Source organism: Kwoniella shandongensis, chromosome 1 (genome assembly GCF_008629635.2).
Source record: "Kwoniella shandongensis chromosome 1, complete sequence".
NCBI classification, from domain to species: domain Eukaryota; kingdom Fungi; phylum Basidiomycota; class Tremellomycetes; order Tremellales; family Cryptococcaceae; genus Kwoniella; species Kwoniella shandongensis.
This window is the reverse complement of record NC_089287.1, coordinates 464,872-491,946: the sequence shown is the minus strand read 5'-3', so window position 1 is coordinate 491,946 and position 27,075 is coordinate 464,872. Positions and strand designations below refer to the sequence as shown.

Here is a 27,075-nt window from a genome sequence, read left to right as displayed (position 1 = left end):
CGAAAACATTCTGCAAACCGCTGTCCTGATCATTGATCCACGTGCGGTTCACGACAAGTGAGAAAGAAATGAACACACTAATACTTGACCGAGACATTGTCGACCTTATCTAGGCGATCTAGGGTATTGGACGATACTGTGGCCGTGTCCTGTTCAGCGATAATGTGTACCGATAGACAGTGCGGTCACGGTCCGAGTATGCTTTTCGCTGGACTACAGTGCAAAAGTCTTTTAGAAAATCACGCCTCGTCCTACGGTAGGGGATGAGCAAAAACCGCGAATCTCCCGCGTGACCACACCCAGACTCACAAGGGTGAGTCACTACAGCTTCTTTGTCTCATGCTGGCTTCTATCGCCTAAACGTGCAACACATCCGTCAGGACTCACAGCGATGAGTGAGGAATACAACCTACCGACCGTTTAGCACAGAAGGGGCGGAAGCAAAATGCCACGCCACAGACTGCAAGAACATGAGATCAATCCACCTCCACCAAGCTAACCTCCAACTCGCATCTCCGACTTTTGTTGAGAATGCCAATTCGTGCTGTTCACGACGTTTTCATCCGTCACAATTCCTTGATAACTATCATCAGAGACTGCAATCATGTCAGAAACGACAAAGACCTTCGCTTCATAGCAACTCAGTGTGCCCAACAAAACAAACTCACCTCAACTCGCGAGAACAAAGGAGTCGTTCAACATGCCTTTCATTCCTCCCAGTTCGCTGAGCGCGTTAGCGAGCAGTCGTGGGCATTCACCCTCATCTGCCAATGGGATGCAGGCCGGAGTCACAAACATGCGCAATCAGCAGGCCAGAATGGAGACGTTCCGCAAGGTGAGCTAGAAGCCCCACCACGAACTGGGCTTACGAAGCTGATGTCGATTGATATAGGTCAAACCTATCTGTGTTTCGTTAATGGCCATCGCGTCTCAATCTCCTACGCCATACTCCCAACATGCTCAGCTAGTAGATTCTTTATCCTCTACTCTATCTGATTTACCGTCAAGCACGCTCGACTCAGCAGTCATCAACTATGTCCTCTTCCCCATCACCACCATCATCCGTCAATCCAATCCTGCTTCGTTGCCAGACAAGTTCCTCGAATCCGTATTCCGATTACTTGCACACACCGTGCGAGCATGGAGGGAACTGGAAGGTGGAATGGATATCACCGCCTGGGAACAATTGTGGAGATTCTGTATTGCGGCTGTTGGCCCGAGAGTGGGTGGAAGTCAGGGGAAGGAGAAAGGCAAGGGGAAGGAGGTCAGTCAGGAAGTCCAACTGGAAGCGACACAACTCCTAGCTGCTTTATTGGACCCGTCGACCACTCCGGGCAGCCAACAATCGCATCCGACACCTGCTATGTTGGAACGAGTCGCGACGCCCAGATCACCCCTTCTACCCACACTCTTCCAAACCATCACTTTCCTCCTCGAAACTGCCGCTCCTTCACCTCCATACCTTCAACTTCAACTATCTTCACTACGTCTCCTTCGACCTCTTATCAAAGTGTACCTCACCCGGAAACATGAGGTTCTCGCTGCGGTCTTACCCGGATGTGTCAGCGCAATGTCGAAGCTCGTACATGCTGATGGTAAATCTCTGAAGGGAGAAGTAGCAAAGGAGGCAGCAGGAGTAATCGAGGATGTAGTTGTTGGAACGCTGAACGACGCGGAACTGCGAAAAATTGGTGTGCTTCGACCAATCGTTGGTGATCTGAGTCAACTTGCAGAAGAATGGGAAGCCACCGCCGAACCATTACCTCCCAACGAACCTCCACCGCCATCACCTGCGCCATCCACCACATCGACTTCCACGACAGCTTATCCCTTCCCTCCTTTGACCTCGTCGTATCTAGAATTCACATCATATCAGCTGCTTTCCGCTATTCCGCCGATAATACAGCTCTTGTCATCGCATACGTCGGATCTCGCCAAACATGCCGCAGCTTCGTTGGCATATCAACTGATTGACCAATGCTCCGAATCATTACCACTTCTCATCCCACGCAATCTCACAAGCTTGTTACTCCTCACTCGAGATCCCTTCGATCCAGTTCGCTTCGATGCTCAACAAAAACTCCGAGTATTACTCCAAAACGGGGATTTAGTGCTGGAACCGACACTCCTCGACATCTTGTCCAACGCCATCAACTCCCTACCCCGGCTAGTGACGTCGCAGCAGGATCTGAAGGTGGACGATCTGGCTCGTCTGATCACAGCGATTGCCGAGACGGCGAACGAAACTGCGCAGCTGCACACCGTCACGAAGCAGAATGCTATAGCGGATTTGTTAGGACCTAATGGAGCTGTTGAGCGGTGGAGCTGGGCTTTGTTGGATTGTCTGGAGTTTGGTCGTCCGACCGGATGGACAGCTGCAGGAAATACTGCTGCTCGTACGGCTCAACTCGGCTGGGAAAAGAGACCCATGAATGGATCTGGTGTCCCTCTACTACTACACGATGGCGATGACGCTATTCCACCACCTGGTTCGCAATTCCCTCATCTGCCTCTACGATATGTGGAGTCTGTATCAACTGTCCGAGCGCTGGGCGACATGCTATCGGCTTTGGGTTCTGCGGGAGGGGAGGCTGCCTTGCACTCTGTCGAGTACTTCGTGCTCTTTGCCAAGGCCAGTAGCCGGCGACAGATAGCCAAGGCTGTCTCAGCTTTATGGGTTGCGGAGAGACTGCTCGATGGGATAGCGACTTCTCAGTCAGAAGGAGTAGAAGGTCGAGTCAGCAAAGCAGTGAGGAAGATGGCGAAACAAGTCGTCAAAGTCATCGTGACCATTGATGACAATGAGGATGACGACGATGAAGAAGCAGCAGCAGCAGCTTCAAGCTATCAAGAAGGAACGACTTCGGATGCGTTGCTGCCTGTCGAAAGGAGCAAAGGCATCGATACTCTGACGACACTACTTGATAAGAAGCCCATCCCGAACACCTTTGCGGCAGCAGAAACGAGACGATTGCACGTGCAGGCGCAACGGAGTCTGCTCACCGCCCTATCCTTACAAAGTCTCGCGCTTTCCTCACGAATTCTCTCTTCCTCCTTCAGACCTTTGTTGTTAACCGCGTTATATATCCTTCTCTCGCACCTCGCCTCGCCTCAGAACATTATTCAGGAATACGCCTCAATCGCCCTAGCTCAAGTTGCCTATCATACAGGCTACGCATCAGCCCAGAATCTCGTGATCGACAACGTCGACTATGTCATCAATGTGGTCACTCAGCGACTGACATACAAGCGCTTGTCAACAACGGCTCCGCTAGTTCTGATAGCGATGATCCGATTGGTCGGCGAACCTATCGTCCCCCTCGTCCACGATGTGGTGGATGAGATCTTCGATGCGTTGGACGATTATCACGGTTACGAGACGCTCGCATCGAGCTTGTTAGCGGTGCTAGTCACGCTTATCGAGGTGATGGCGGCGGAAGTTGAAGCAGAAGGACCCAGCGCAGAGAGGTTGAAGAAACTGGAAGAGTTTAGGAGAGTGGAGAAACCACCTCGTCCCGAAGACGATTTCGAACTGTTCTTCAAGTGGTGGGATGATAGAGAGAAGCGAACGAAGACCGAGATCGAGGATATACTGGAACGTGCACCCCAACATGCTTGGGGTAAGGGTGATCTGCCGAACGAGGTGGAAGACGAAGAAGCGGAAGGGGAAGCCGACGTCAAGATGGAAGAAGAGGGCGAGCGACCGGCAACTCGATCACAACAAGTCGCTACGCGTATCCTTGAAAAGTCCATATACTTCATCACTCATCGTTCGCCCTTCCTCCGGTCCAAAGTCCTTTCTTTGATCGCGCACGCTATTCCCGTTCTCGCGTCGGGTAATCGAGAATCTGATCTACTCCCGCTCATCCACAATGCGTGGGGCTCGATCCTCAATCGTCTGGACGATAGCGAGCCGTATGTCGTCACAGAAGCAGCGGAGGTAATTGCCAAATTGTGCGAGAACGTTGGTGATTTTATGAGTAAGAGAGTATTGGAGAATGTTTGGCCGAAATTTCAAAAATTACTCGAGAAACAACGAGACTCCGACAAGAGATCCGCGCTAGTCAAACGAACACCAGGTGGACCAGGTGGTGTGGGGGTTGGGACTGAAAGCTCTCATACCGTTTCACATCGATTACATCTCGCCATACTCAAGACTGCACAATATATCGTCACAGAAGTTCCAGTATCAGAAGGGATACTGTGGGAGATGATACTTCTCTTCAGACCATTTATCGATCGTCGAACGAACGATGAGATTCAACTCAGAGCGAGGAAGCTGTATGAGGGTTTAGGGAGGAGAGATGGCGATGCGGTCTGGGTAGCGTTGAATGCTACAATGGGGAGATTGGAGGGTGATAAGGGCGTTTGGGGATGGTTGAAGGTTGATGGATTGGACGTTAGTCAGAATGCCGAGATCATATTGGACCACCTATAGATATAGATGTACATCCCAGATGATATGATATGACGATCAGGTCAATAGATGTATGCGAGCATGCCATGCATAAATGCAAGAAGAGCAGTTTAGGTTAGACCGTCGAAGGCATATGTAATTGTCTCAAGATCACTCCGCCCTCTTTCAAGATGACAGCCGAAGCTTCGTCCATACTATAACTCTGATTGTAAACCACTTCGCGAACACCACATTGGACAATCTTGACCGAACATCGAAGACAGGGACATCTGTTATTTGCGTGCCGTAGCGTAATGTCAGCCAACGGACTGGCCAACGTTGCAAGTCCCGCTGCGACACTCACGTATTGCAGTAGATGACACTGTCGTCGCCTATTCTTTCTCTGCCAGCTTCGAGGAGCGCGTTCTCTTCCGCATGCAAACAGAGACATTCGTCCACTGCGGTGTTTCGAACAGGGCTCATCAGCATTCGTCCATCTCCCTCAGTGATCCGTCGATGATGCAGTGGGGTCATCCCCGCCCGATATGTTTGTAGAGTGGAGTGGAGAAGATTGGATCCCACTCACGAGCTTCACCGCCCCTCGCTGAACCATTACATCGTCTACATCCACCTTGATTACAATTCTTCGTACCTCTCGGTGTCCCGTTGTATCCTGTCGAGAGAATACGTTTGGAGCGCACCAGCAAGGCACCGACTCGTCGTTTCATACAATTTGATCGGTGAGAAGCGAGTGATGCGAGGGTCTATAGGCGGACCACTAGAGTGTCAGTGCGCTGAATATCCACAAGCACTTGTCTCATATGTCTTGCACTCCGCGCCTTTGTCGTTTACATTTCTGAGATTTTCGTCCCAAGGCCCCCAAGTAACCGAGAGCGAGTGAGAATGTCCGTCCACCGACTCACCATAAAATAAGTATCCCAACCGGGTCTCAATCTTTCTTCATCCAACAGATCCAATCTGTCAAGATACCAATGTAATGCTGAAACGTCTGCAAAGTTATTACATATCGATATCTGAGCCAGGGACAAGGTCCGTCTGAAATCGGTCTGAGGGTGATGGGATATGATTGTGGAAGAAGAACTGGATGTGGAGGGGAGAGAACCGTTGAGGAGGGTATCGTGGGAATCGATGAATTCCTCAAGGGAAAGAGTATGGCCTCCTCGAGCGGATAGTCTGGAACAGACATCAGCTACTGTACACGAGAGTTTTGGTCCTGGTCAAAGTAAAGTCCAGGACTGGTTGCAGTTCGATCGTTTGACTCTTCCTAGAGTACACGCCACGCCGCACTCACCTCGCCTTCTCTCTTTCATATCGTACTCGTAATGGCCCATCCACACTGACGAGCAAGAAGAAGGGTCTCTTCATAAACGGTTCGATATCCTCATAACTTCTCAGATCCGTAGTCACGTTGTGCGAGAGCCAATTGCGCGTGACATAATCTAACATAGCGGAGGACGTGGGGAATGTGAGAGATGATGCGGAAGTCGAGGACGAGGCGGAGATACTAGCGACAGGAGGTGCAGACTGTAGGACGGGTGTTAGCTGGTATCGAAGCCCTTTGAGAGAGAGGAAGGAAGACTCACCGAGTCTAAGGGAGGGGTCGAGGTCGTAGATGATACTTTGAGCTCATTGATGGGGACATCAAGCTCTCCGCCATTCTGGTGTGAATCTCGGATCAGCATCTTACTCTCTTTGCGTACTGGCAAAGTTATTGCAAAACTGTCGTTTGCATACGCTAAACATACCAGCTTGGAACCATCTTCAATTTCCGCAGGTTGGTCCAGCCCAATCCGCTTGAACCCGTACTTCTTCTCCAGATACTCCAGGATCGTGTTCTTCCCCGAAGAAGGGGTACCAATGATTGCTATCAGCATCTTAGCGGTAGTTTTTCTAGGTTGTAGGTTGATGATAAAGCAAGTGACTGTTTCAAGTGTTAATGCAGCTGAACATGAGCAAATTGACTTTTGTGTCTGTCGACATTTGACGCGTCGCGCTGGGAGCACAGTGAGCCAGCCGCAGGGACCTCCACTTTTATTGTCCACCCTTGTCTGACATATACATTTGCATGACGATTGATTTTATACAAGAAGCTATCTACATTATTTGATTTGGGAATGGACGGAAATATTCGTGGGCGATAACTTGGTAATATGTACACACAAGTCAGAAGATTTGTTTCCACCTTTCTTGCCATCTCCGGCTGAGATCATTCGGTGATCACTGCTCTCTGTCATCATACGGGACTTGTACATTGCAATGTTCCGGCTGCCCAAATTATAATCAGCAATGTTACGGTGGTGAGATGAACAAATGAAGCACGAGAGTCTACCTTGTCACAGAATGGTGTCGCCACCTCACTCCAACATACCCTACATCCTGGCACATCTTTCAGATCGATAAAGCGGACTTTGAAGGTTGGCGATATATCCACGTCGACGAAATATACTTGGTCGGAAGTGAATTCCACCATACCATATGGACCATATCGCTTCGCATTTTCTGATCGGGGGGCACTGGCCCTTGGTGCAAAAGGCGGGTAGGGCATAGTCCATTCGTGCCAATTTTCCCGAGGATCGGTCTCCAGCGCAACTTCTGAAAACCACATATCCCTTCGTCTTCCGTTCGACGGCACGTCTCCCTCCATCGCACCGTAGATTTCCAACGTGGTCACTCGATCGTCCTTTCTGAATTTATCGTCCCCTGCGTCATGTGCTATCATGACCATCAAATCTTCGTATGCTAACATATTCCCTTGGTCGGTCTTTACATCTCCAGGAAAATCGGCCAAATACCACCTGTTCACAATACCGACAATCAAGTTTGGGTACTGATTATATCTCCGTTCTTGGGTCCAGATGTTCGAGAGATGAGCATGGTACACTTCGAGCTTGGGACTGAGGTACGAATTGATATGTGAATGGGTATCGCCTATGAAAGGTCGTTTTGAGACTTTGCAGAATCGATGTATCGATCGTAATGAGGGACAAAGTTCCAACAGTCGAACAGGGGGATTGTCAACCTGGGTATACTTGTTCTTATGGTGCCTCGAGATCTTCTCCACGGGTACTTGTTCTTCACCGGGTTCAGCCGTTTCTACCGCATTCTGCCACCAACCTCCATCATGGGCCCCTATCATGAGCGTCTCCAAGCCGGCCAGCAGCGTTGTAATCCCAAAACGTTCCATCGCTCTCTTCACGCGATTGATGGCCAGTTGTTGACTGACCAAATCTTTTAACCCAGAGATGGGGATCAAATATCTATTGTAAAGTGAATAAGATGCTGTGTCAGGATTGAAATACATTTCAGGATCTTCGTTTGGGTCGCAGATTGAGTTGATGTTTTCGAAGTCGACTGTTTTGACCATGTCGAGCAGTTCGTGCTTCGATTTCCGTTCGGCACTTTGTCCGGTCGTCGTCGACGGATCTTGCTCATCGATGCCGTAGAAGAGTAGACCGGGATCACGAACGATGATGTTGGTGTAGAGTATCCCAGCGGTGAGTGTGTGGAAGTGCTGTTCGTCGAAGAGGGAGACATCGTGAGAAGGGTCGAGATGGCAATACATCAACGATCAGTCAATTTCATCTCATAAACGACAAGCTGAGTGAGAAGTCAGGAATGAAGCACACCTACTTTGTTCACTCGCATCATCACTGTCAAGTCATGTTGGTGTAGTCTATTTCAACTAGCTGCTCTTCTCAAGGGCACCGGAGGCTGTCGTAGGAAGAAGATGATCACGAGCCATATTTCGTCTGGCAGCGACCGGAAGGGCATGGTGGGAGTAAACGTGAGCAAACGTGAGTACAATCAGGTGTGGGTCAGTGTGAATAGACAGTGAGGTCGTGAAGGGCTTATATTAGATGGATATGACAGGCTGCGAGGGCGCAAAGGATGTTATCGTTGACAGCAACCTGAGATGAACAGGCTCGGGGAGGCTGTGCTTCGGCGAAGCGTTTCATCTAACGCTAGGACCATCCGTCTCGGGCAGTCAATCGGTGATCGGACGTTTATTATGGCTCTGTCGCACTGCCAGTGTCAGGTGTCAACCATGTTACGCGCACACAAGGTCTTGCATTGTTAGAGTGTAGATCTTCAAAACATCTGCAATGAGGACAAGGGTAAGCACGGGATTTACTAATTGACATGGTATTGCTGGTTCTGTGAGAGTAGTGCGAGAGTGTTTCCGGACATGCTTCACTATTTCGTTTGATGTGTAGATAAATTGGTGTACCATCAGACGCAGTTCGCAACAGCTCATCATTGTTATGCTTCTATCTGCTTTCGTGACGAGCAAGTATGTCTAGTTACTCGCTCGATGGATGCTCGACTTCGCTTGTGGTGACACCCGGTAATGCCGCGTAGGTAGCAAGTGGGACAGGGTGTCGGACTTGAACGGCGAAAGGGCCGAGGCGGCAGCGGAACTAGTAAGTTACTTTTCTTTTTGTGCGTTGCAGTATTCGCGGACTTCTCACTGGCTCCGGTTGGCAGCACAACCAGCGTCATTTTGACCGTTTGCTGTTTGCTGGCAACTCTACTCGCTTGGTCGCATCCATTCATCCTCTCTTTGTGTCTACACATTCCTGTTTTACAACAACATTACTTTCCACCTTTCATCTTTCACCTCGTACCCTTATCCATCGTCATCATGCTCAGAACATCCTCAAGAGCTCTCGCTTCTTCTTCTACCTCGGCTTTGAGGAGATCAGGAGTGAGAACTCTGACCGTTGCCAGGGATGTTGTCAGACCTCAACAAATGTGAGTGCCCTCTTGTACTAATGTTCAGTACCTAGGCTTCAGTGGAACAGATGAGGGTATCCTTTCGGCGAGTACAATACTGATGTAACACTTCATACTCGCAGGTCTCGACTCGCTCTTAAGCCTCAATCCAACCTCATCTTCCGCTCCGCATTCCACTCTTCCTCCCTTCTCCTTGGTGAGTGTCTGCTATTCTAGATTCGGTACATGTAATGCTGACGACCCTTCACAGCCGACACTGTCAAGGTCCCCCAAATGGTCAGTTGATGCATGGCAACATCATCTTATTGGTTTACTAATCCTATATTTCGCAGGCCGAGTCCATCACAGAAGGTACTCTGAAACAATGGAACAAGGCTGTTGGTGACTTTGTCAAGCAAGACGAGGAGATTGCTACCATCGAGACCGACAAGGTGAGTCCATCTCCATTGCCATTCATGTATTCACGACGACGATGACGCGCTGTATTTAACCTTCGCGAATCCCGTTGGCTTACGTATCCCTGTTCTTGCACCATTTATAGATTGACGTCTCAGTCAACGCCCCTTTCTCCGGTACCATTACTGAGCTTCTCGCCGAGGAAGACTCAACCGTCGCTGTTGGTCAAGATCTCCTCAAGATTGAGCCTGGAGAGGGAAGCAGTGGTGCCGCCGAGGCTGAAAAGTCTCAACCGTCCGGTGCGGCCAAGTCTGAGGCCAAGGACGCCGACCAAGGGAACAAGGACGAAGCTGCCCCTGAGTCTCACAAGGAGAAGGGTGCAGGTGAGGAGGTCCAGAAGAAGCAGGAGGAGAGCGCACCAGGAATGAAGGGTAACGCCGAGGAGAAGCCAGCTCCTAGAAAGGAGGAGTCAGCTCCTGCTCCCGCACCCAAAAAGGAGGAGAAGCCCGCTAAGAAGGAGGAAGCACCCAAGGAGAGGGCCGTTGGAAGCAGAAACGAGACCAGGGTGAGTTGCACCATTAGCTGGTTGTGCCCTTCCTTTGGAATCGTGACAAAGAAAGCTGAAGCTGATCCGGTACTCGAATTCAGGTCAAGATGTCTCGAATGCGACAGACCATTGCTCAACGACTCAAGGCTTCTCAAAACGCCGCCGCTTCCCTCACCACCTTCAACGAGATCGACATGTCTTCATTGATGGAGTTCCGAAAACTCTACAAGGACGGTGTCCTCAAGAACGAGGGCGTCAAGCTCGGTTTCATGTCCGCTTTCGCTCGAGCAGCTGTTCTCGCCTTGAGAGAGATCCCAGCCGCCAACGCGTCTATCGAGGGCGACTCTATCGTTTACAGGGATTACGTTGATCTTTCAGTTGCCGTTGCCACCCCCAAGGGTTTGGTAACCCCCGTTGTTAGAAATGCGGAGGGTTTGGGTTTGGTCGAGATTGAGAAGGCTATCGCGGAGTTGGGTAAGAAGGTGAGCCAGCAAGCGTCGCGAAATTATGACCAAGGCTGACTATTTCCTCCCGTACAGGCCCGAGACAACAAGCTCGGCATTGAGGACATGTCTGGTGGTACATTCACCATTTCCAACGGTGGTGTTTTCGGTTCTCTTTACGGTACTCCCATGTGAGCTTCAGTGTCAACAACAAGCATGGACATGTACTGACAGTCAATGTAGCATCAACCTTCCCCAAGCTGCCGTCCTCGGAATGCACTCCATCAAGGAGAAGCCCGTTGTTGTTGATGGTCAAATCGTCATTCGACCCATCATGGTTGTCGCTCTCACTTACGACCACCGATTGCTCGACGGTCGAGAAGCCGTCACGTTCCTTGGTGAGTTTGGAAAGTCATTGTTCTCTGATGTTCAACTCTGATGTCTATTGTTATCTGCAGTCCGAATCAAGGAATACATTGAGGACTCAAGGAGGATGTTGCTTCCTTCCCCTGTGTAAGAAAAGGTGCTGTAGCCAGTATACATTGACGGATGGGAAGATGGGTGAATACGGAGTTAAAGCAATATCATTATATGTTCCACTTTGGATGCAGCATTCTATCTCACACGAGCAGTCGCGGTGCCTGTGTGCTAATTTGGCGGGTATTGGAGACGGATGTGTGTACCTTTGATGAAACTGACGACGGAGTAGTATCCATGCACTGAGTGGAGATAGCAGGAACGGAACACTCGGAGGGTCGGAGGAAGGAGATGTAACGCGGGAAGTAGTGTGACGTCAGGGAAATCATAAACAACTCGAATTCCAGGTGCGCAGAGTTAATTTCAGAAGAGGAGGGAGCTTGTTGTTGTCAGTTGCAGTTGCAATCCTCATCTTCACTTTCACCTTTACTCGTAACGTAATAATTGGGTTCGTCAGTTTGTGCGTGATCTGATCTTGATTCTGGGGTTTGGTGATTCACTACTCTACTCGACTTGCAAGTAGACGATACTACACCTACTTGTCTTCCTTGAGCTTGTTCGCAGCTCATCGTATTTGGATTGATACGGACAATCAATTGCAACTCGTGAACGGATCACGACGGGGAAGTTGAAAGCCGAGCAACAATGTCGTGAGTGTCCTCTCCTGTCCAGCGGCAACGACCTCTCTGCCCATCCGGATAGGGGCCGAAGCGCGAAGAGAACGCGATTGTGCTCTTTGTTGCGAGACGATATCACTGATACCACAGCCCTTGAATTGCAGGAATAGCAATGCGGACGCTCTGTCAGCTTCGACGAGCTCTTTCGTCACTTCGTTAGCGCTTAACACGGCTATTGCGGGAGGAGAAGCGGTCGCATTTGTGATCTTTAGAAGATATATCAAAGCTATGTGAGTGTGAAGTGCCAGTGCCACGAGCTAGAGTCGGCGTCTGTTTGGGAAGTGGAAGTGTACTTTACCGGTTCGGAGAAAGGGGCTCAGTATGGGGGACTGTGTTCGGACGGATCGACTAGAGGCGGGGAATAGAACGCTAAGCGGGGCGAGAGACGTGAATGTTCACCAAGGAAGCACAAATGAGAAGCATTGCGAGCAAAGTCTGGTCTCGCTGGTCGAACTTGACTGTACTGACTTATGATTCCCCCTTTCACATAGCTATGAACCTAGAACATACATTCCGCCAAAAGATGTGCAAGCGCCGGTATTGGGGAGAAATCTCTTTTTGCCTCTCATTCGAATCATCAAGGGTGAGTTACATAAGTGGGACTGTTCAGCCGAAGTAGACTGGCTGACAACAAATTGTTGAACCTCTTCTACCTGTTCCTCTCGATCATCGTGTTTGTTCGCCATTCATACACATATCTTGTTTCCCCTTCTACCAGCCGATCCCGAAGAGATTCTTCGAAAGAACGGCGTCGACCCCTACGTCTTCGTGAGATTCCTGATCATGATGTCTAAAGCGATGATCCCTATCTGGTTCATATCGTGGGCGATCCTCCTCCCTACGGACGCGGCTGGCTCCTCGGTCAACGGGAAGTCAGGATTGGATAAATTTACTTTTGGAAATGTAGCAAAGGACAAGCAATCGCGGTATTGGGCTCATTTGATTTTGGATTATGTCTTTATCTGTGAGCTAGTTTCAAGGGAGGGTAGGGTGGAACGCATTGTGCTGACGTTTGCGTTTAGTTTGGATCCTTTGGCTGATCTGGGGAGAGATGCAACACTGGCTCGTCGTTCGACAAAAACATCTTATCAACCCAAGCCACTCCAAGCTCGCTCAAGCGAACACCGTTCTGGTTACTGGTATACCGAAACACTATCTGGACGAGGTCAAGCTGGAACAGCTGTTCTCCCATCTACCTGGAGGTGTCAAGCGGATCTGGCTTAATCGGTGAGCTTCGTTGGATGGTTATGGTTACGGGATGTACGATGTGGTTTTGTTGACTGACGTTCTAATTCTACCCAGAAACCTGAAGGAGATGCCCGACCTCTATAACCGTCGAGACACCGCTACCAAGAAGCTCGAGTCTGCACAAGTCGACTTGATCAAGTTCGCCCGGAAGTACAAGCTCTCACGAGAAACGAAGGTGGAGAAGCTGGAGAAGAAGAAGAAGCCTATACCTGAGGCTCTCAAAGGTCCCATTAACCCACAGCTTATCTCTCCACACGAAGGCACCAATCAAGGACAACTCCCGATGCCCGCCTCTGTCCCTGATCCTGAATCTGCCGGCGTGGCTGAGAACGGCGGAGCTTCTCCACAGGTCTTCGATTCTCCCAACGATCTGGGTCGAGCAGATCAACTGGTTCCGCGAAACAAACGTCCAACATACCGACTCAAGCCGAAATGGGCCCCATTCGGTCTAGGGTTCCTCGGTATCGGTGAAAAGGTTGACGCGATCGACTGGGCCAGAAAGGAGATTGTGTATTGTAATGCGGAACTTCAGAAGTCAAGAGAGCGACTCATGCAGGACGTAGAGAGCGTGGGAACTAGCGAAGACTATTATCCTCCTCTAAACTCTGCTTTCATCCATTTCAACCAGCAGATTGCCGCTCATATGGCTGCCCAATGTTTGACGCATAACCAACCGTGAGTGCACTTAAGACCCATTTTCTTGGTATCTGATGTGTGATGCTGACAGCAAGGATCCTTAGGTATGTTATGAGTGCTAGATATACAGAACAATCGCCAGACAACGTCATTTGGAGAAACTTGGGTTTGAACTCGTACGAGGTGAACGTTCGACAAGCGATCTCTTACGCGGCTACTGTCGGCTTGATCATTCTCTGGGCTACGCCTGGTGAGTGCTTCCGCCCGAACCCAGGGATGTTTGCTAACCCTTCCTCAATCCAGTTGCATTTGTTGGTGCCCTGTCGAACATCACGACGCTCACCGATACGTACCACTGGTTGAACTGGTTGAACTGGCTCAACGGTCCAGGATTCGGAAGGAAACTGTTGTCAGGTCTAGTCAGCGGTGTCTTGCCACCAGTGCTGCTCGCTGTCCTCATGTTGCTGCTTCCAATGATCTTGAGACGTAAGTGGCCTTGCACACAACGCACGTACAAGGCTGACAAAGTATGATTCCTTCATAGAACTCGCTGCGTTCGAGGGGATTCCTAGCAAAAACGGGGTCGAGCTTAGTCTCATGACACGATACTTCATCTTCCTCGTTATTGTACGTTTGGTTCTCATCCTCAGCTCAGTCGTGTCTTCATTCAAAGCTCATTCCTCCCTTGTAGCACACCTTCCTGCTTGTTACTCTCGCTTCAGGTTTGATTGCTTCAGCGCAACAATTCGTCAACAACCCAGGGTCGATAGCTACGACATTGGCTTCACAGCTTCCAACAGCATCCACCTTCTTCATCACTTTGGTCCTCACTCAGTTCACCGGCACCATGGGTAATTTACTAAGAATTGTCACCCTTGCGATCTACTACGTCAAAGTCATCTTGTTGGGTGGATCCCCGTAAGTGTTGCTTATATAGGTATGCCGAAGCGTGCAATTGTAGCTGACATGAGAACGACTTCAGTCGATCCGTCTACAACTCAAGGTATCAGCTCTCTACAGTTAGCTGGGGTACGACTTTCCCTGGTGTTACGGTATATGCGGTGATCAGTGAGTGGGAATTGAAAACCGAATGGTACTCGGCTTATCATATGATAGTGATTGCGTATTGCGTTATCTCCCCCGTCATCAACGGTTTCGGAGCATGCTTCTTCCTCTTCTCGACACTGGTATACAAGTATCAATTCATCTGGGTCATCGATCAACCTCCTTCTACCGACACTGGGGGTCTTTTCTTCCCGAAAGCAATCACCCATGTCTTTGTGGGGATGTACATCCAGGAGGTCTGCATGGCAGCCTTATTCTTCTTGGCGAGAGATGACAATCTGAAAGCCTCTGCTGTGCCTCAAGGTGCTTTGATGATTGTCTTAATCGCGTGTACAGTGAGTAGCATCATGATATAAGCTGCTGTAAACCCAATTGAGCGTACTGATAAGTGAGATTGTGGTATCTTAGGCGGCATTCCAGTATGTTCTACTGCAATCTTATGGTCCCTTGATCCATTCCCTCCCACTTTCGCTCGCACATTTGAGCTACGGCATGCCCAAAGAGACAAACCACGAGGCGAGCATCATCGGCGAGGACTACGCCGATGGCTTCCAACAAGCGCACAGTTCTTCCAAAGAACGTCTTACTGGACCATCGAAGCGATACAACGGGGACGAGTTATCGCCTGCTTCCTCGAACAGCGATGATTCGGCAATCAGAAGGGAGAAGGCTCAAGCGCAGAGGAATGAGATGGAAGATTTAGGAGAGAAGAGGGGGGAAAGCGTTCAGGTGAACTCCACGACTGAGCGAGATTACGCCTACGCAGCGAACGGCAATGACGTAGAGTTGGGTGTCGGACGTGGTAAGGATGGCGGCACGGAGCGAGATGGCTTCGCTCTCGGCGATGGACAAGACGAAACGATTAGTTCTCCGACAGCGCCTGGCCCACCACGATCGCGACCTCTCTCTCTGCGGTCCAACAATTCAGCAGGTACAGAAGAAACGGTATACTTCGCACAGCCAGGCGGTCCAGGCGTGGTCTCACGAAGGGGTCTCGATGATGGCAATGACCCAAATGCGTTCTTCCACCCGGCGACGAAAGAGCCTCAGAGGATCATTTGGCTGATGAAGGACGATTTGGGGTTGTGCGATGCGGAGATTGAGGTGAATGAGAGAGAAGGTGTAAGGACTAGTGCGAAGGGTGCTTGGTTGAATGAGGAGGTGAGTGATCGTGTGCCCAAGGATGATTGTCAACGAAGACTGACATCATATCTGTCATGCAGGGTAAGGTGCAGATCTCGGGTCCACCTCCGGATGATGTGTAAGAGAGGGTGTAGTTAGATCTTACGATTCAGTCTTACGACTACGGAGAATTAACGAGTGTAACGGTAACGGACGTGATGGATATCAGATCACAGACTTAGACGGGTATATTGACATACAGTATCATACATGCATACTGTTATAGCTTCTTTCTTCATACATGTACATACACGGATCAAGGGTGAAGACGGTCTGGGAGTGATGATTGCGCACAGACCCACATTGGTTTGATGGATGCCTCATGTTTTCCTCGACCCCTCCTTTCGCCTCGACCAATACACACAACTGAGAGCATTGACTGGCATATCGTATCTCTTCTTTCCTCTTCCTCTTTCTCTTCTCCTTCCTCTCTCATCTCTTCTAATTTTCATCTCGGACGTTCACAAAGGGGCGTCATGACGGTCATACCAATCATGGATATCGCCGCGAGGGCTTATCATTGGACTCGCTCCGTTTTCTCATCCTCATCCAATACTGTAAGTGATATTCGGCACGCATGGAAGTGCGGCGGCGTGTTGAATTACACTGACATCTCTGTATCGTTCGGTCTGGAATAGAAGCGTAGTATCATCAAGACATCAAAGTACGATCGCAAGTCGAGAAAAGACATCACGGTGCCAGCTGAAATTTGGATCAAGATCTTTGGTCATCTCAAACGACCGATTCCTCCGGCCAGTAGGAAAGTGAAGAAGGCGGATTTGTATCAAGGTGATTTGCTGGCTGTGGTGCGCGTTTGCAAGGTGAGCGGGCTCTCCTACTTCATCTAACTTTTACACAGTCGCCAATGAGCCGCATGAGCTACATTGACTTTGATCGCCCACCGCAGCTATTCCATCTACTCGCAAGTCCTATCCTTTACTCCCACGTCGTCGTCTCCGATTTCACCCTTTTCCTCTTCGGACCATACACCCACTCGGTCTATTTCTGGACGAGTCACAAGCCCAAGCTCAACTCGAATCTGCATCTCGTCAAGCGACTCGATTTGATCTATACGGACGCTCATGATCTATTGGTCGACGCCACAGCTAAAAGGCGATCGGAACAATTCCTCGATACCTGGTTGTTGTTGGCGATGATCGTCGCAGATGACATGCGTCGTTCCAAAATCGCTAGGGAATCGCTTCAAAACTGGAAAGCGTCCAAGTGGTCTTGGTCCCTTGGCAGGATCATTCGAACTGCAGAACAACTCATCTCGCCATTCCCAAATGTGAAGACTTTGACAATCGGAGGGTATGGTAGTAATCCTTGGGATCAGATTTATCACGCCATATCGACTTTGGATGAATCCGCATCGTTCGACCAGCCTTACAGGACTAAATTACAAGCTGTGATTAGGGGAGGTTATCACTCTCTCGACCTCGATTTACTCGTCCCACTCGTCCGAAATGTTTGTCGTCGCACTCTGCTGGGTCCCATAATCTTACCAATCAGCGCAATGACAAGTTACATCTCCAATACGGTTGTTTTCACCCACCATATCGACTGGCGACACTCTCCCAAGCATACGCCTACAATGATCCACAAAGCAATCGTGAAAGGCTCGACCAATCGATGGGTATTTGATCGTTGGACACTCCTCCTCAAGCGTACCGGTGCTGTAAGAGCATTCTTCATCTGGTTGCAGGCTGCCATCAATACATTCCCCCATGTACCTCAAATTGGTGGCGAGCAAAAGACTTCGATCGAGATATACGGTGTTCGAGACGAATCCGCCTTGAGAAGCGCGCTCGGGCATCTTCACCTAGATGCCTCTGGCGATAAGGAGAAACTGCGAGTCCGAATGGAACGATGGTTAACAGAGGACGTTCAAGCGCACTTGGCCGTGAGGAATGTTTCCGTCAAATTCATGTACGCTCCTGAGGCTGGTCCTTGTCCAGCATGTGGAGAATGCTTCTATGAGGTGAGTTTTACGCGATTCGACTGATTTCTCCCTCTTGCTCAAGTATCGGCTGACAGACCTTTCACGGGATGACACAGACCTGGAAGCCGTTCCAAGGTAAGATCGTAGAAGGCAATCGAGTCTGATTGCGGAATGAAGCAAAGTTCAGAGGTTGTGGGTGAAATGAAGTGATATTTGGCGAACGGGAGTGAGATAGGATTGAAAGTTATGGTTGAACGTATTGTGATATACATATCTATCGAGAGACACCAGTCAGATATCTATCGTATGCAGTAATGTAAATGATCGAGCAGCATGTCATTTAGCTGACAACCTGGGACCAAATCTCGAACAACAGCGAAGCTTCGGCCCGGGGAATGGCTACAGTAAATCAAGCGGTCAGGTCCGCACTTCACTCGCAATCATGATCTGCCGCAGAGAATAGATAACAATCACTACTAATCGACTCGCTTCTTAGAGTGATAACTGCATGCTCGGTAGCTCATTAACGAAGAGTCAGACCGGTACAATGAAGCTCTCCACGCGATAACAGTTTCACCACTGTCTAATGCGACGAGATGGGAGCTGGGTTCTCCAAGGGTAATGTGAGTGCGGTTCTTTAGTCGGTCAACATATATCCGTCGTTACTGACTCGGTCAGTAGGAGTTGCAGGCGTCAAACACTATTAATCCCCATTCCATCGAACGCAAGTGGTCAAACGGTGGACCTTCAAAAGTATCGAAAAGCACTTCTCCCCCGGGTATCAGGCGTATCGGCGTTCGTAGGAGATCGACCAAATCATCTGTCCAGATCAATGTCGAAGCCATCAACCCATGTAATGGTCTCCCATTCTTACCTATCGAAATATGGCAACATATCTTCTCGTTCGTGAAGCAGCCTCTACCACCTCCTCATGTGAAGAGTGGCTGGTCACAGCTGCATCAACAAGATTTGACATCTCTTGCGAGGGTTTGTAGGGTGAGTGAGTCAGGAAGCATTCCGTCCCGCTACACAACGTCACGAGGTGCGGAATACTGACCTGACTCGAAGTAGCATTTCAACCATATTGCAACACCTATGTTGTACGAAGAACCGATTGTCAATAACCCTTTTCGCTTCTTTCGTTATCTCAACGATGTCAATGACCCCAAATCGAAGTCGGATTCTTGGAATGCGCGAAAGACGAAACTCGACTGCTTGCGATATGTCAAACGACTTCAGCTGGTCTATGCATGGGAAGGTCGGACTGCGTTCGCTACTACTACCGGCGGAGGTCGACAAGCTCCTCGAGCACTATCGGACGCTGAGGGGAATGGAGACACGGAAAGTGTTCTAGCTCATCTGGTGACGGACGCAGCGAACGCAATCCAAGCTGCTCATATACTTACGACCTACACCAAACGATTTCACAAGCTAAAAGGGAAAGGTATCGTCCAAGGCGATGACGCAGGACCACCGTTGATTCTGCCTGCTATCGAAGCTGTGACTATTGGCAAATACGGAGATGGACAATGGGATGCGAATTTCGACCAACTCGTTCGTCTAAGTCGCCCTTCGCAAATACAGTCGCAGACCGGTACACCTTCCATCGGTATCATCAGAGAATGGTTGCACCATCCTCGAGATTTCGCACTCCGTCTCCATTCTTTATCTCAACCACGATACGTCTGTCAAAGGGGTTCATCCGGGCCTTTCAACTTGGGACAGAAGAAGAAGAATCAGATTGATAAAGAGGAAGATTGTAGTCCGTGGACGTTTAATCTCGATGATCAGCATCGACCGGAGATATACGTCCATCATCTTGATACGCTTGGTCCGACCAAATTGCCAATCATACGAGGGACTACCAATCAATTTGTCTTGTGTGACACGCTAGTTCAAGCTTACTGTCACGATCTGGGCCAATATTATACATTCGTCAGTCAACTTCGAGAGCATTTACAACAATGCTTCGCCCCAAGGACATCATCCCAACTCGCAGATGGTATCAGCATCAGCTCGTCAAGGAAGGGAAGTACATGCATAGACCTGTATTTCGGGACGAAAGTGTTTGATCTACGTCGTATAATGCGAAAATATGTCGAGGATCGGACACTCCCACAAGAGATAAGAGGTGTCGTGGAGGGAGGAGACGAAGAGTCGATCAGAAGAGCGATGGAGATGTGGATGGTGCATCGTGATGGGCAGAGTGTGGAGCAGGATAGGGAGTGGTGTAAGATGGTAGGGCTGGAAGTCAGGTTCATGATGGTAGATGAAGTGGGAGGATGTCCGGCTTGCGGAGTGGGCCAATGAGGAATATAGGGCACGGTTCATGGTTGTATAGTATGATTTCATCGTTAATTGTCATTTGAGGAACCCTGCCACGATAATGTCGTTCTAATTGGTATCACTGAAATCCCCAAGTTTAGATCGTACTGATGGATCCTCCTTTCATCCACTACTTGGCCACAGACTTACGTCCTTTCACGCTCCAGCGCTGTTGACCATCCCTCCTTTGACTTGTATCTTACGCGTCCGAGACATGTTACTGCGATTTCCAACACCTACGGAAGTCCTGCTAAGTCAATCGCTCTCACTGGCCCAGAATTGGTTCCTTCATATTCACTGATATCGCTTGATCACGATTGGACTACTTACGAGCAACGAAGCAGGATCTTGTCAGCAAGATGCGAGCGGACGTCAACGATGAAGCAATGATGGACCAGTAGACCGATACAATATCACAAGCCTTCAAACAACAATGCCACCGTTCACTCATCAGCTAATTGCAGGACACCACGTCATTCGAGCCGAGACTGGCGGTACCCCCACCGCTAGTACACCAAGTACGACGCACAGTGCAGGTCTGTCTGCTTCGGATCTGATCGAAGAAGCACAAGATCACTGGAATGTGTCGGCTGGGTCTATCCTTGCAGCATGGGGTGCGACTGCCATCGGATCAGTGAGTACTGCTCGATCACACCTTTATGAGTTCGCATGGGACCATCGTACTGATTGTCTGTTCGGCCTGTATAGCTCCTCATTATCCTCTTGTACTCGTCTCTCAGAAACCGGTTCAAATTGATCTATCTCCCCCGACTCAAGATGCTAAAACCAGCAAAGACGCCGGCCGAGAAGGAGAAAGAGAAAGCTTTGATGGGCGGTACGACCGGACCTCAGAAGAAGGATTTTGAGAAGAGACGGAAGAAGGAAGAAGAGGGGAGGTGGTTTCCTGAACAAGGGGATGTTCCAGGAGTATGGATGGCGAGGGTTCCAAATGTGAGTTGGATCGAGACTGTCCGCCAGCAACCCTCCAACGGCAAGTTGTTGACCCCCTCCAACTCTTTGACTATCGACTTGGTGACTATCCCTATCTTGCCTGTGCTGATGACAGAGTTCACCCTACCGACCAGAACCCCTCAGGCTATCTGGGCTGGCTCAGACCCGCTTGGGAAGATACCATGATCGAGCTTCGTTCACTATTGGCCAGAATGCCTTTCTGTGGCAGCAGATTCACCCGAAGCGGTAACGTAGACAATGGAAAGGAGACGGCACAGAGTCTTCATGGTGATATCTCAGAAGGGGTGCCAAAGAAGCCAAAGACGCTATTTGAACAAGACTTGCAGTAAGTTGTCCTCTTTTTTCTGTCCACTGTCGCCATACACAATACTGATAGCTTGGCTGTACCGAAGGATGCTTTGGGCATTGGGTAAGTCCCAAACATCGTCGTTTGACCGGCCACGCTCACTACGACTCCCTCCTTACTGCAGGCCTCGACGCAACTGTCTATATCCTTTTCCTCCGTTTACTCAAATACCTATTTTCGGCAATATCGATCCTCGCGATCCTCCTCGCCATTGCAAACTACTATATCAACACGCAAACTTCGTTCGGGTCCACCTCGTCTCTAACGCTGGATAGTGGGAACTCTACGACTACCTCTTCGAGCGGAAGTAGTGATGGCAGTACCAGTAACACAACGTCGATCCTTGCGAATCCGCAGTTGTTGACAGCTGCGAATGTGACGAGTAATGGGCTGATTGTGCATATCGCATTTGAGCTGATCGTGACGTTGCTGGTCATTGTGTTTGGTATGTGCAAGCAAAGCTAGACAATCTGGATGAGCTATGAAAACGGCGCTGATATTGCCATAGTGGCGAGAAGTTCGGGACATCATTTGAAGCTGGTTCAAGAATGGACGCATATGTGAGTGTGTGGCGCATTCTCAATTCAGCACACCGTAGTGGATGCTGCAGATCAGCTTAGCTGATTGGATACTGTCCAGGAACTACAACGAAGTATCTTTCAAAACACTAATGATAACGAACCTTTCCATCCGTCCTAACCGAGCCAAGGACATAACAACCATAGCCGATGCAAAACGTGAGATCCGGTCACTCGTCCTCGGTCCAGATCGCGACAAGATCGATTCCACCGTCTGGTTCGCGATACATAACATGAATCCGTTATATGAGAAGATGGAAGAGTTTAAGAAGAAATCGTTCAATTGGGCAATCGACGCGGTTGCCATGGAGACTTTTTATGGGAGTGGGAAAGGGGTGAGCTATGATGGGTGTAAAGGGAGAATGTGTGGGATGTCCAAGGTGAGCAGTCTCGGAGACAGCTTTGAGTGAAGGGTTCGTGCTCATGATGGGAGCTCATAGTCTGCGGGGAGCAGAGTGTAGGTCATAGTTCTGGAGGGTAACACAGCTCTGGGTGAGATACTGACCCATTATCGCTTACCCAGTGACGAAGCTCTCAAAGCGAAACAGGAGATCGAGGCGATGCAAGCTGAAATCAAGAAAGGTCAAATGGACGTGAAGTACACTCTTCTGAAGGGTACAGTAACCTCTGGTAGGCTACGACTTCCCCCTTTTTGCCGTGGAATGGTCACTTGCGGCTTCGGCCCTTTTTCTTTGAGGGGAAGGGAAGGCTCACAGGCATCCCCGCCTTACAGCCTTTCTCACCGTCCCTACCGCCAAACAGGCGAGAGAGATCTTGAAAAACAGCAAGGATGTGCTGAAAGAAGCAGGATACCATATTCAAAGAGTGAGCCGGAGAAACTCTCATCACTGCCCGTTTGACGTGTGGCTCACAATTGTGGCGGACTGTAGGCTCCGAGATCACATAACGTCGTAAGTATAGGTAACTCTGCTAGGAGTCTGGGCTGAAAGAGCGGGATTCATCCCTTTCACCCCATCCAGATGTGGAAAAATCTCGAGCTGGATGCCAAATCTCGCGCATCACACGAGGCGATCGGTAAAACAGCACTTGTCATTATCTGCTTCTTCAATACGATCCCCTTGATGATCGTGACATTCCTGGCTAATCTCAACACGGTGAGCATTCTACTCCCAAGATCTCAACGATAGTTATTCGACTGACTCGTCGAATGATGACTTGGTCTAGGCAGTCAGCCTTGTACCTCAACTGGCGAAGCTTGAACCGACTTCAGATATCGGAAAAGCAATCTTCACAGTCATAGCGGGACTTTTACCTGCTACGATCTCGGCACTATTCTCATATCTACTTCCGTATATCATGAGAAGACTTGCAAAGTGGTCAGGTGCTCTGACGAGGAGTCAACTGGATCGATCGGTGATAAGGCAATTGTTCGCATTTCAGCTGGTAGGTCGTCCACTTCACTACCCCTTAGAGCTTGATGACTCACTGACTGATGCACTATTGGTCAGGTCTCCAATTTCATTGTCTTCTCATTGCTGGGAGTGATTTACGAAACGTTTCTTACCATCTCCGAAGATATAGGGAAAGAGAATTGGTCGACGATATATGCCAGTCTTGGAGACTTGCCAGCGAAGATCACCAGAGCGTACATCACCGAAAGTCTCTATTGGTTATCGTGGTATCCGTAAGTTCATTTCATGCTTCTTTGAAGTTACTTGTCACGCGTGCAAAACCAGAGACGGAATGTGCTGCTGATGCAAAGGGTGTTGTATTAGCATCAGAGCCGTCGTTGTTTGGCTCAACCTCCTGCAGTTACCACGGGTAATACTCAAAGTGCCTGCTTTGCTGACTTTCAAGACCCCGCACGGTCTGGCAGATGTCGTTCAACCCGAAAACTTTGAGGTAAGTCGCGGGCGAAGACTGCGCTTGCAGTGTGTGGCAGCTCATCTGTATGTGGGTAACAGTTTGCAATCGAATACTCGCATATAGTATGTCCGAATTGCGTCTGTGCTTGACCGTGAAACTAACTACATGCTGACAATCCCCAATAAGCTATTCGCTCTGGTCGTCGGGTAAGTCGTACCCCCCATTACTGAATCCACCGGATACCAGTCGATAACGATGCCCCTGTCCAGACTTATGTACGCACCGCTCGCACCCGTCGTCGTCATCTGTGCTACCATCTACTTTTGGTCTGCTTACATCGTGGTACGTAGCGGTGTTGCCACCGTGATGCTGGATGAAAGGCGGCTGATAAACACAATGAAGCATTCTAACCAACTTCGATATGTCGAGGACAGTAAAGAAACAGATGGCAAATGTTGGGAGATCATCATTAATAGGCTGTTGGTGGCCACTGTGATGATGCAGTTGTTGATGTTTCTCAGTGAGTGGAATCCAACTTGACATAGACATCACCACCTTTTACTATCACCGTCATTGGATTGTTGGCGTCATTGCGAGTCTGGCGACCCGCTAACCCTGCCACCCAGCGGTCACGCTCAAAACTCGCTCTGCACCTATGGCCGTCGGCTCCGCTCTCCCCATCCTCCTTCTATTCCTATTCAAAATGTACCTCTCCAAGCATTGTCATCCAGACGGCGAGCTCTTCTCCCAATATATCGACAAGTACGAAGACGACGAGCGATATCTTGGCTCGAAAGGTGGAGAAGCACCGGAGTACGAACATGAACTACTGAGAGAAGATTGGATGCCAAAAGTGAAGACTGTGAAAAATGAGAAGTTGATGGCAGCTGCTGTGAAGCGTTTCCCACAGTTTGTGGATCTCTTACATGTTGGAAAGGGCAATGGGGCTGGGAAGACGAAGGGAGGGAAGAAAAAGAGGCGAAAGAAGAAGGATTGAGGGTGAGCGTCGGGGCCAGGGCGAGCACGGGTTTCATTCGTATTCATTGTATTGCATGGATGACTTATGCATAGATGGCTCTAAGCAACGGAAGATGATCTGAAGCTTGTCAAGCACGATGATACCCCTACAACACCGCTCAGTCCGGGCATCGGCCACTTCTCCCAATGTCCGCCACATTCAAACGCCACGTCGCCACCCGATCTCCCTGAAGCACCATTGTATGAATGGAATACCTCCTTCATCCCATATCCATATCTTTCCTCGTCATTCCATCGACTTGTCCTTATCACTTTGACTCTGTTACCTATCCCACACCTTAACAACTGTATACAGACGCTTAAGCAAATATGACAGCTGACGACTCTGCTTTCTCCGGCTCGGAGATCAACATGTACGTCGAGTTCAGCGGTGCACTATATGACATCATCTCCACCTTCCTTCGCGATCCCTCCCAATCTCAGCGAGGGGTTTGGTATCAACAAGAGACGTACCACTACGACATGGACAATGGCTGATACGATCACGTTGTAGTACTGTTAAAGGCCCCTCTGAACTCAAACTCGCACTTTCGATTTCACCTGATAAGACGGTGCTCGAGCTCAAGGAGCTTATCGCGTCAAAATCGGATGTGGAGAAGGAAAGACAGAGGTTGATCTACTCCGGTGAGTAGGGGTTGTAGTTCCTGCCCAAGATGACTAGGCTATCTTCCCCTTTCTACCCCTCTCTTCCTACGATACGAAATTCAGTATCGTCGCATGTCTCGCTTGTATACAATCAATTGCAACCTCCCGACAAAAGCTAACTCATCGCTCGCCCGCTATAGGAAAAGTCCTCAAGGATGAAGATTCCATATCTACCTACAAGATCCAGAACGGTCACACTATCCACATGGTCAAAGGTGCTCCCAAAGGCGCAGCAGCGGCCAGTACTTCCTCCACGACACCTGCTGGCGGATCGAGTAGCTCGGCAAGCGCTGGGATCCCGAGATTACCTCAGATGGGAACGGGTTTGAATGTCGGCAGTAATCCGATCGACAATGTAGAGAATATCCATCATGTAAGCTACCGCTCTGCTCTCGCCTTATCATGCGCCTTACGCAGGATAAACGTTGACGATAATCTTGTTCGTAGGGATTGGCAGGATTCAACCCGTTCGCAGGGATGCAAGGGTTGGATAACTTGAATGATCCCAATGCCGTGAGTTGAGCTTTCCGACACGAGGTGCTAGTCTCAGGATCGAAGTTGATATAATCACCTTTGTGCAGATGGCAGGCATGATGCAGAACCCTGATTTCTTGAGAAGCATGTCAGATATGATGTCCCGACCCGAAGTCGTTGATCAGGTGAGTTACCATGATTTATCTTAATTTCTTTTAGATGTCCTAGTCGCTGACGAGCTCGTGCCAGATCATCGCGTCCAACCCCCAACTCGCGGCAATGGGACCCCAAGTGCGACAAATGATGTCTTCTCCATTCTTCCGACAAATGATGTCCAATCCCGAATCTCTGCGAATGGTGAGCTTTTCGTAGCCTTCGCATTTATGCCGAGTCACAAAGCTCACAAAAATCCATTGCCTCTAGATGATGCAAATGCAAAGTGCTATGGGAGGACAGGGTGGTGCCGGAGGATTTGGCGGATTCAACCCCTTCGGCGGAGCACCTGGTGCTGGTGCTGGCGGTGCGCTAGGCGGCGCAGGAAGTCCACCAACCGAACCTTTCCCGAATCTCTTCGCTCCCAACGCAGGAGCAGCAGCAGGTACGACCCCTTCGACTGGCGCAGCAGGTGCGACACCCGGTAGTCCGTCTCCGACCAATGCGAATCAACCACCACCTAATCCCTTTGCAGCACTTTTCGGCGGTGCAGGTGGTCCCGGAGGTGGATTGGGTGCAGGAGCAGGAGCAGGTGGGAACCCGTTCGGCGGCTTCGATCCTGCCGCACTTTTTGGTGGTGCAGGAGGTTTAGGAGGAATGGGTGGAGGTGGTTGGGGTGCACCTCCCGCTCCTAGAGATACGAGACCGCCAGAGGAGATCTATGCCACCCAATTGGGACAATTGAACGCGATGGTGAGTAGTGACGATCTATGTGATGGCGTCGGTCGTACTGATCATTGGGTCTTGTGTAGGGTCTATGGGATGCTCAGAAGAACATCCGTGCGTTGAGGACGACAGGTGGGAATGTGGAAGCTGCGATCGAGTTGATCTTCTCCGGTCAACTTGATCAACAATAGTCCTTTATTACCTACACTTTTCAAGATGCACGACGA

The 27,075-nt window shown here is 49.7% G+C and overlaps 9 protein-coding genes across 9 annotated transcripts; 7 read left to right on the top strand and 2 right to left on the bottom strand.

The window, feature by feature from the left end:
• Positions 1-162: 162 nt before the first annotated feature.
• Positions 163-4,438, top strand: CI109_100179 (uncharacterized protein; the record flags this gene model as incomplete). The annotated part of the gene is made up of 4 exons (XM_032006906.2): positions 163-196; positions 261-313; positions 638-835; positions 893-4,438. 4 exons carry the CDS (start codon positions 163-165, stop codon positions 4,436-4,438), a joined length of 3,831 nt encoding a protein of 1,276 aa, XP_031858825.2.
• A 94-nt stretch (positions 4,439-4,532) lies between these two features.
• Positions 4,533-6,291, bottom strand: CI109_100178 (uncharacterized protein; the record flags this gene model as incomplete). The annotated part of the gene is made up of 7 exons (XM_032006905.1): positions 4,533-4,686; positions 4,761-4,854; positions 4,983-5,160; positions 5,320-5,590; positions 5,709-5,941; positions 6,001-6,075; positions 6,163-6,291. The coding sequence occupies 7 exons, from the start codon at positions 6,289-6,291 to the stop codon at positions 4,533-4,535; spliced, it is 1,134 nt and encodes a 377-aa protein (XP_031858824.1).
• Positions 6,292-6,634: 343 nt separating this feature from the next.
• On the bottom strand, positions 6,635-7,979 carry CI109_100177 (uncharacterized protein; the record flags this gene model as incomplete). Its single annotated transcript, XM_032006904.1, has 2 exons — positions 6,635-6,682; positions 6,786-7,979. 2 exons carry the CDS (start codon positions 7,977-7,979, stop codon positions 6,635-6,637), a joined length of 1,242 nt encoding a protein of 413 aa, XP_031858823.1.
• A 1,080-nt stretch (positions 7,980-9,059) lies between these two features.
• CI109_100176 (uncharacterized protein) lies at positions 9,060-11,054 on the top strand (the record flags this gene model as incomplete). Its single annotated transcript, XM_032006903.1, has 9 exons — positions 9,060-9,169; positions 9,274-9,347; positions 9,402-9,427; positions 9,484-9,582; positions 9,693-10,112; positions 10,196-10,576; positions 10,634-10,728; positions 10,781-10,935; positions 10,996-11,054. 9 exons carry the CDS (start codon positions 9,060-9,062, stop codon positions 11,052-11,054), a joined length of 1,419 nt encoding a protein of 472 aa, XP_031858822.1.
• Positions 11,055-11,659: 605 nt separating this feature from the next.
• Positions 11,660-15,905, top strand: CI109_100175 (uncharacterized protein; the record flags this gene model as incomplete). The annotated part of the gene is made up of 14 exons (XM_032006902.1): positions 11,660-11,664; positions 11,796-11,921; positions 12,183-12,274; positions 12,410-12,655; positions 12,714-12,918; positions 12,994-13,614; positions 13,680-13,825; positions 13,879-14,061; positions 14,120-14,202; positions 14,267-14,493; positions 14,558-14,643; positions 14,692-14,975; positions 15,049-15,801; positions 15,864-15,905. 14 exons carry the CDS (start codon positions 11,660-11,662, stop codon positions 15,903-15,905), a joined length of 3,099 nt encoding a protein of 1,032 aa, XP_031858821.1.
• Positions 15,906-16,298: 393 nt separating this feature from the next.
• On the top strand, positions 16,299-17,928 carry CI109_100174 (uncharacterized protein; the record flags this gene model as incomplete). Its single annotated transcript, XM_032006901.1, has 4 exons — positions 16,299-16,379; positions 16,461-16,643; positions 16,730-17,803; positions 17,881-17,928. 4 exons carry the CDS (start codon positions 16,299-16,301, stop codon positions 17,926-17,928), a joined length of 1,386 nt encoding a protein of 461 aa, XP_031858820.1.
• Positions 17,929-18,360: 432 nt separating this feature from the next.
• On the top strand, positions 18,361-20,074 carry CI109_100173 (uncharacterized protein; the record flags this gene model as incomplete). Its single annotated transcript, XM_032006900.1, has 3 exons — positions 18,361-18,387; positions 18,446-18,760; positions 18,836-20,074. The coding sequence occupies 3 exons, from the start codon at positions 18,361-18,363 to the stop codon at positions 20,072-20,074; spliced, it is 1,581 nt and encodes a 526-aa protein (XP_031858819.1).
• A 448-nt stretch (positions 20,075-20,522) lies between these two features.
• CI109_100172 (uncharacterized protein) lies at positions 20,523-24,809 on the top strand (the record flags this gene model as incomplete). Its single annotated transcript, XM_032006899.1, has 20 exons — positions 20,523-20,723; positions 20,798-21,040; positions 21,175-21,386; positions 21,454-21,470; positions 21,532-21,852; positions 21,916-21,967; positions 22,047-22,365; positions 22,426-22,442; positions 22,509-22,615; positions 22,719-22,810; positions 22,876-22,896; positions 22,966-23,100; positions 23,171-23,389; positions 23,455-23,630; positions 23,722-23,848; positions 23,911-23,934; positions 23,999-24,018; positions 24,082-24,154; positions 24,215-24,332; positions 24,439-24,809. 20 exons carry the CDS (start codon positions 20,523-20,525, stop codon positions 24,807-24,809), a joined length of 2,865 nt encoding a protein of 954 aa, XP_031858818.1.
• Positions 24,810-25,159: 350 nt separating this feature from the next.
• On the top strand, positions 25,160-27,039 carry CI109_100171 (uncharacterized protein; the record flags this gene model as incomplete). Its single annotated transcript, XM_032006898.1, has 8 exons — positions 25,160-25,284; positions 25,344-25,474; positions 25,636-25,868; positions 25,943-26,008; positions 26,077-26,154; positions 26,219-26,326; positions 26,393-26,875; positions 26,935-27,039. The coding sequence occupies 8 exons, from the start codon at positions 25,160-25,162 to the stop codon at positions 27,037-27,039; spliced, it is 1,329 nt and encodes a 442-aa protein (XP_031858817.1).
• Positions 27,040-27,075: the final 36 nt, after the last annotated feature.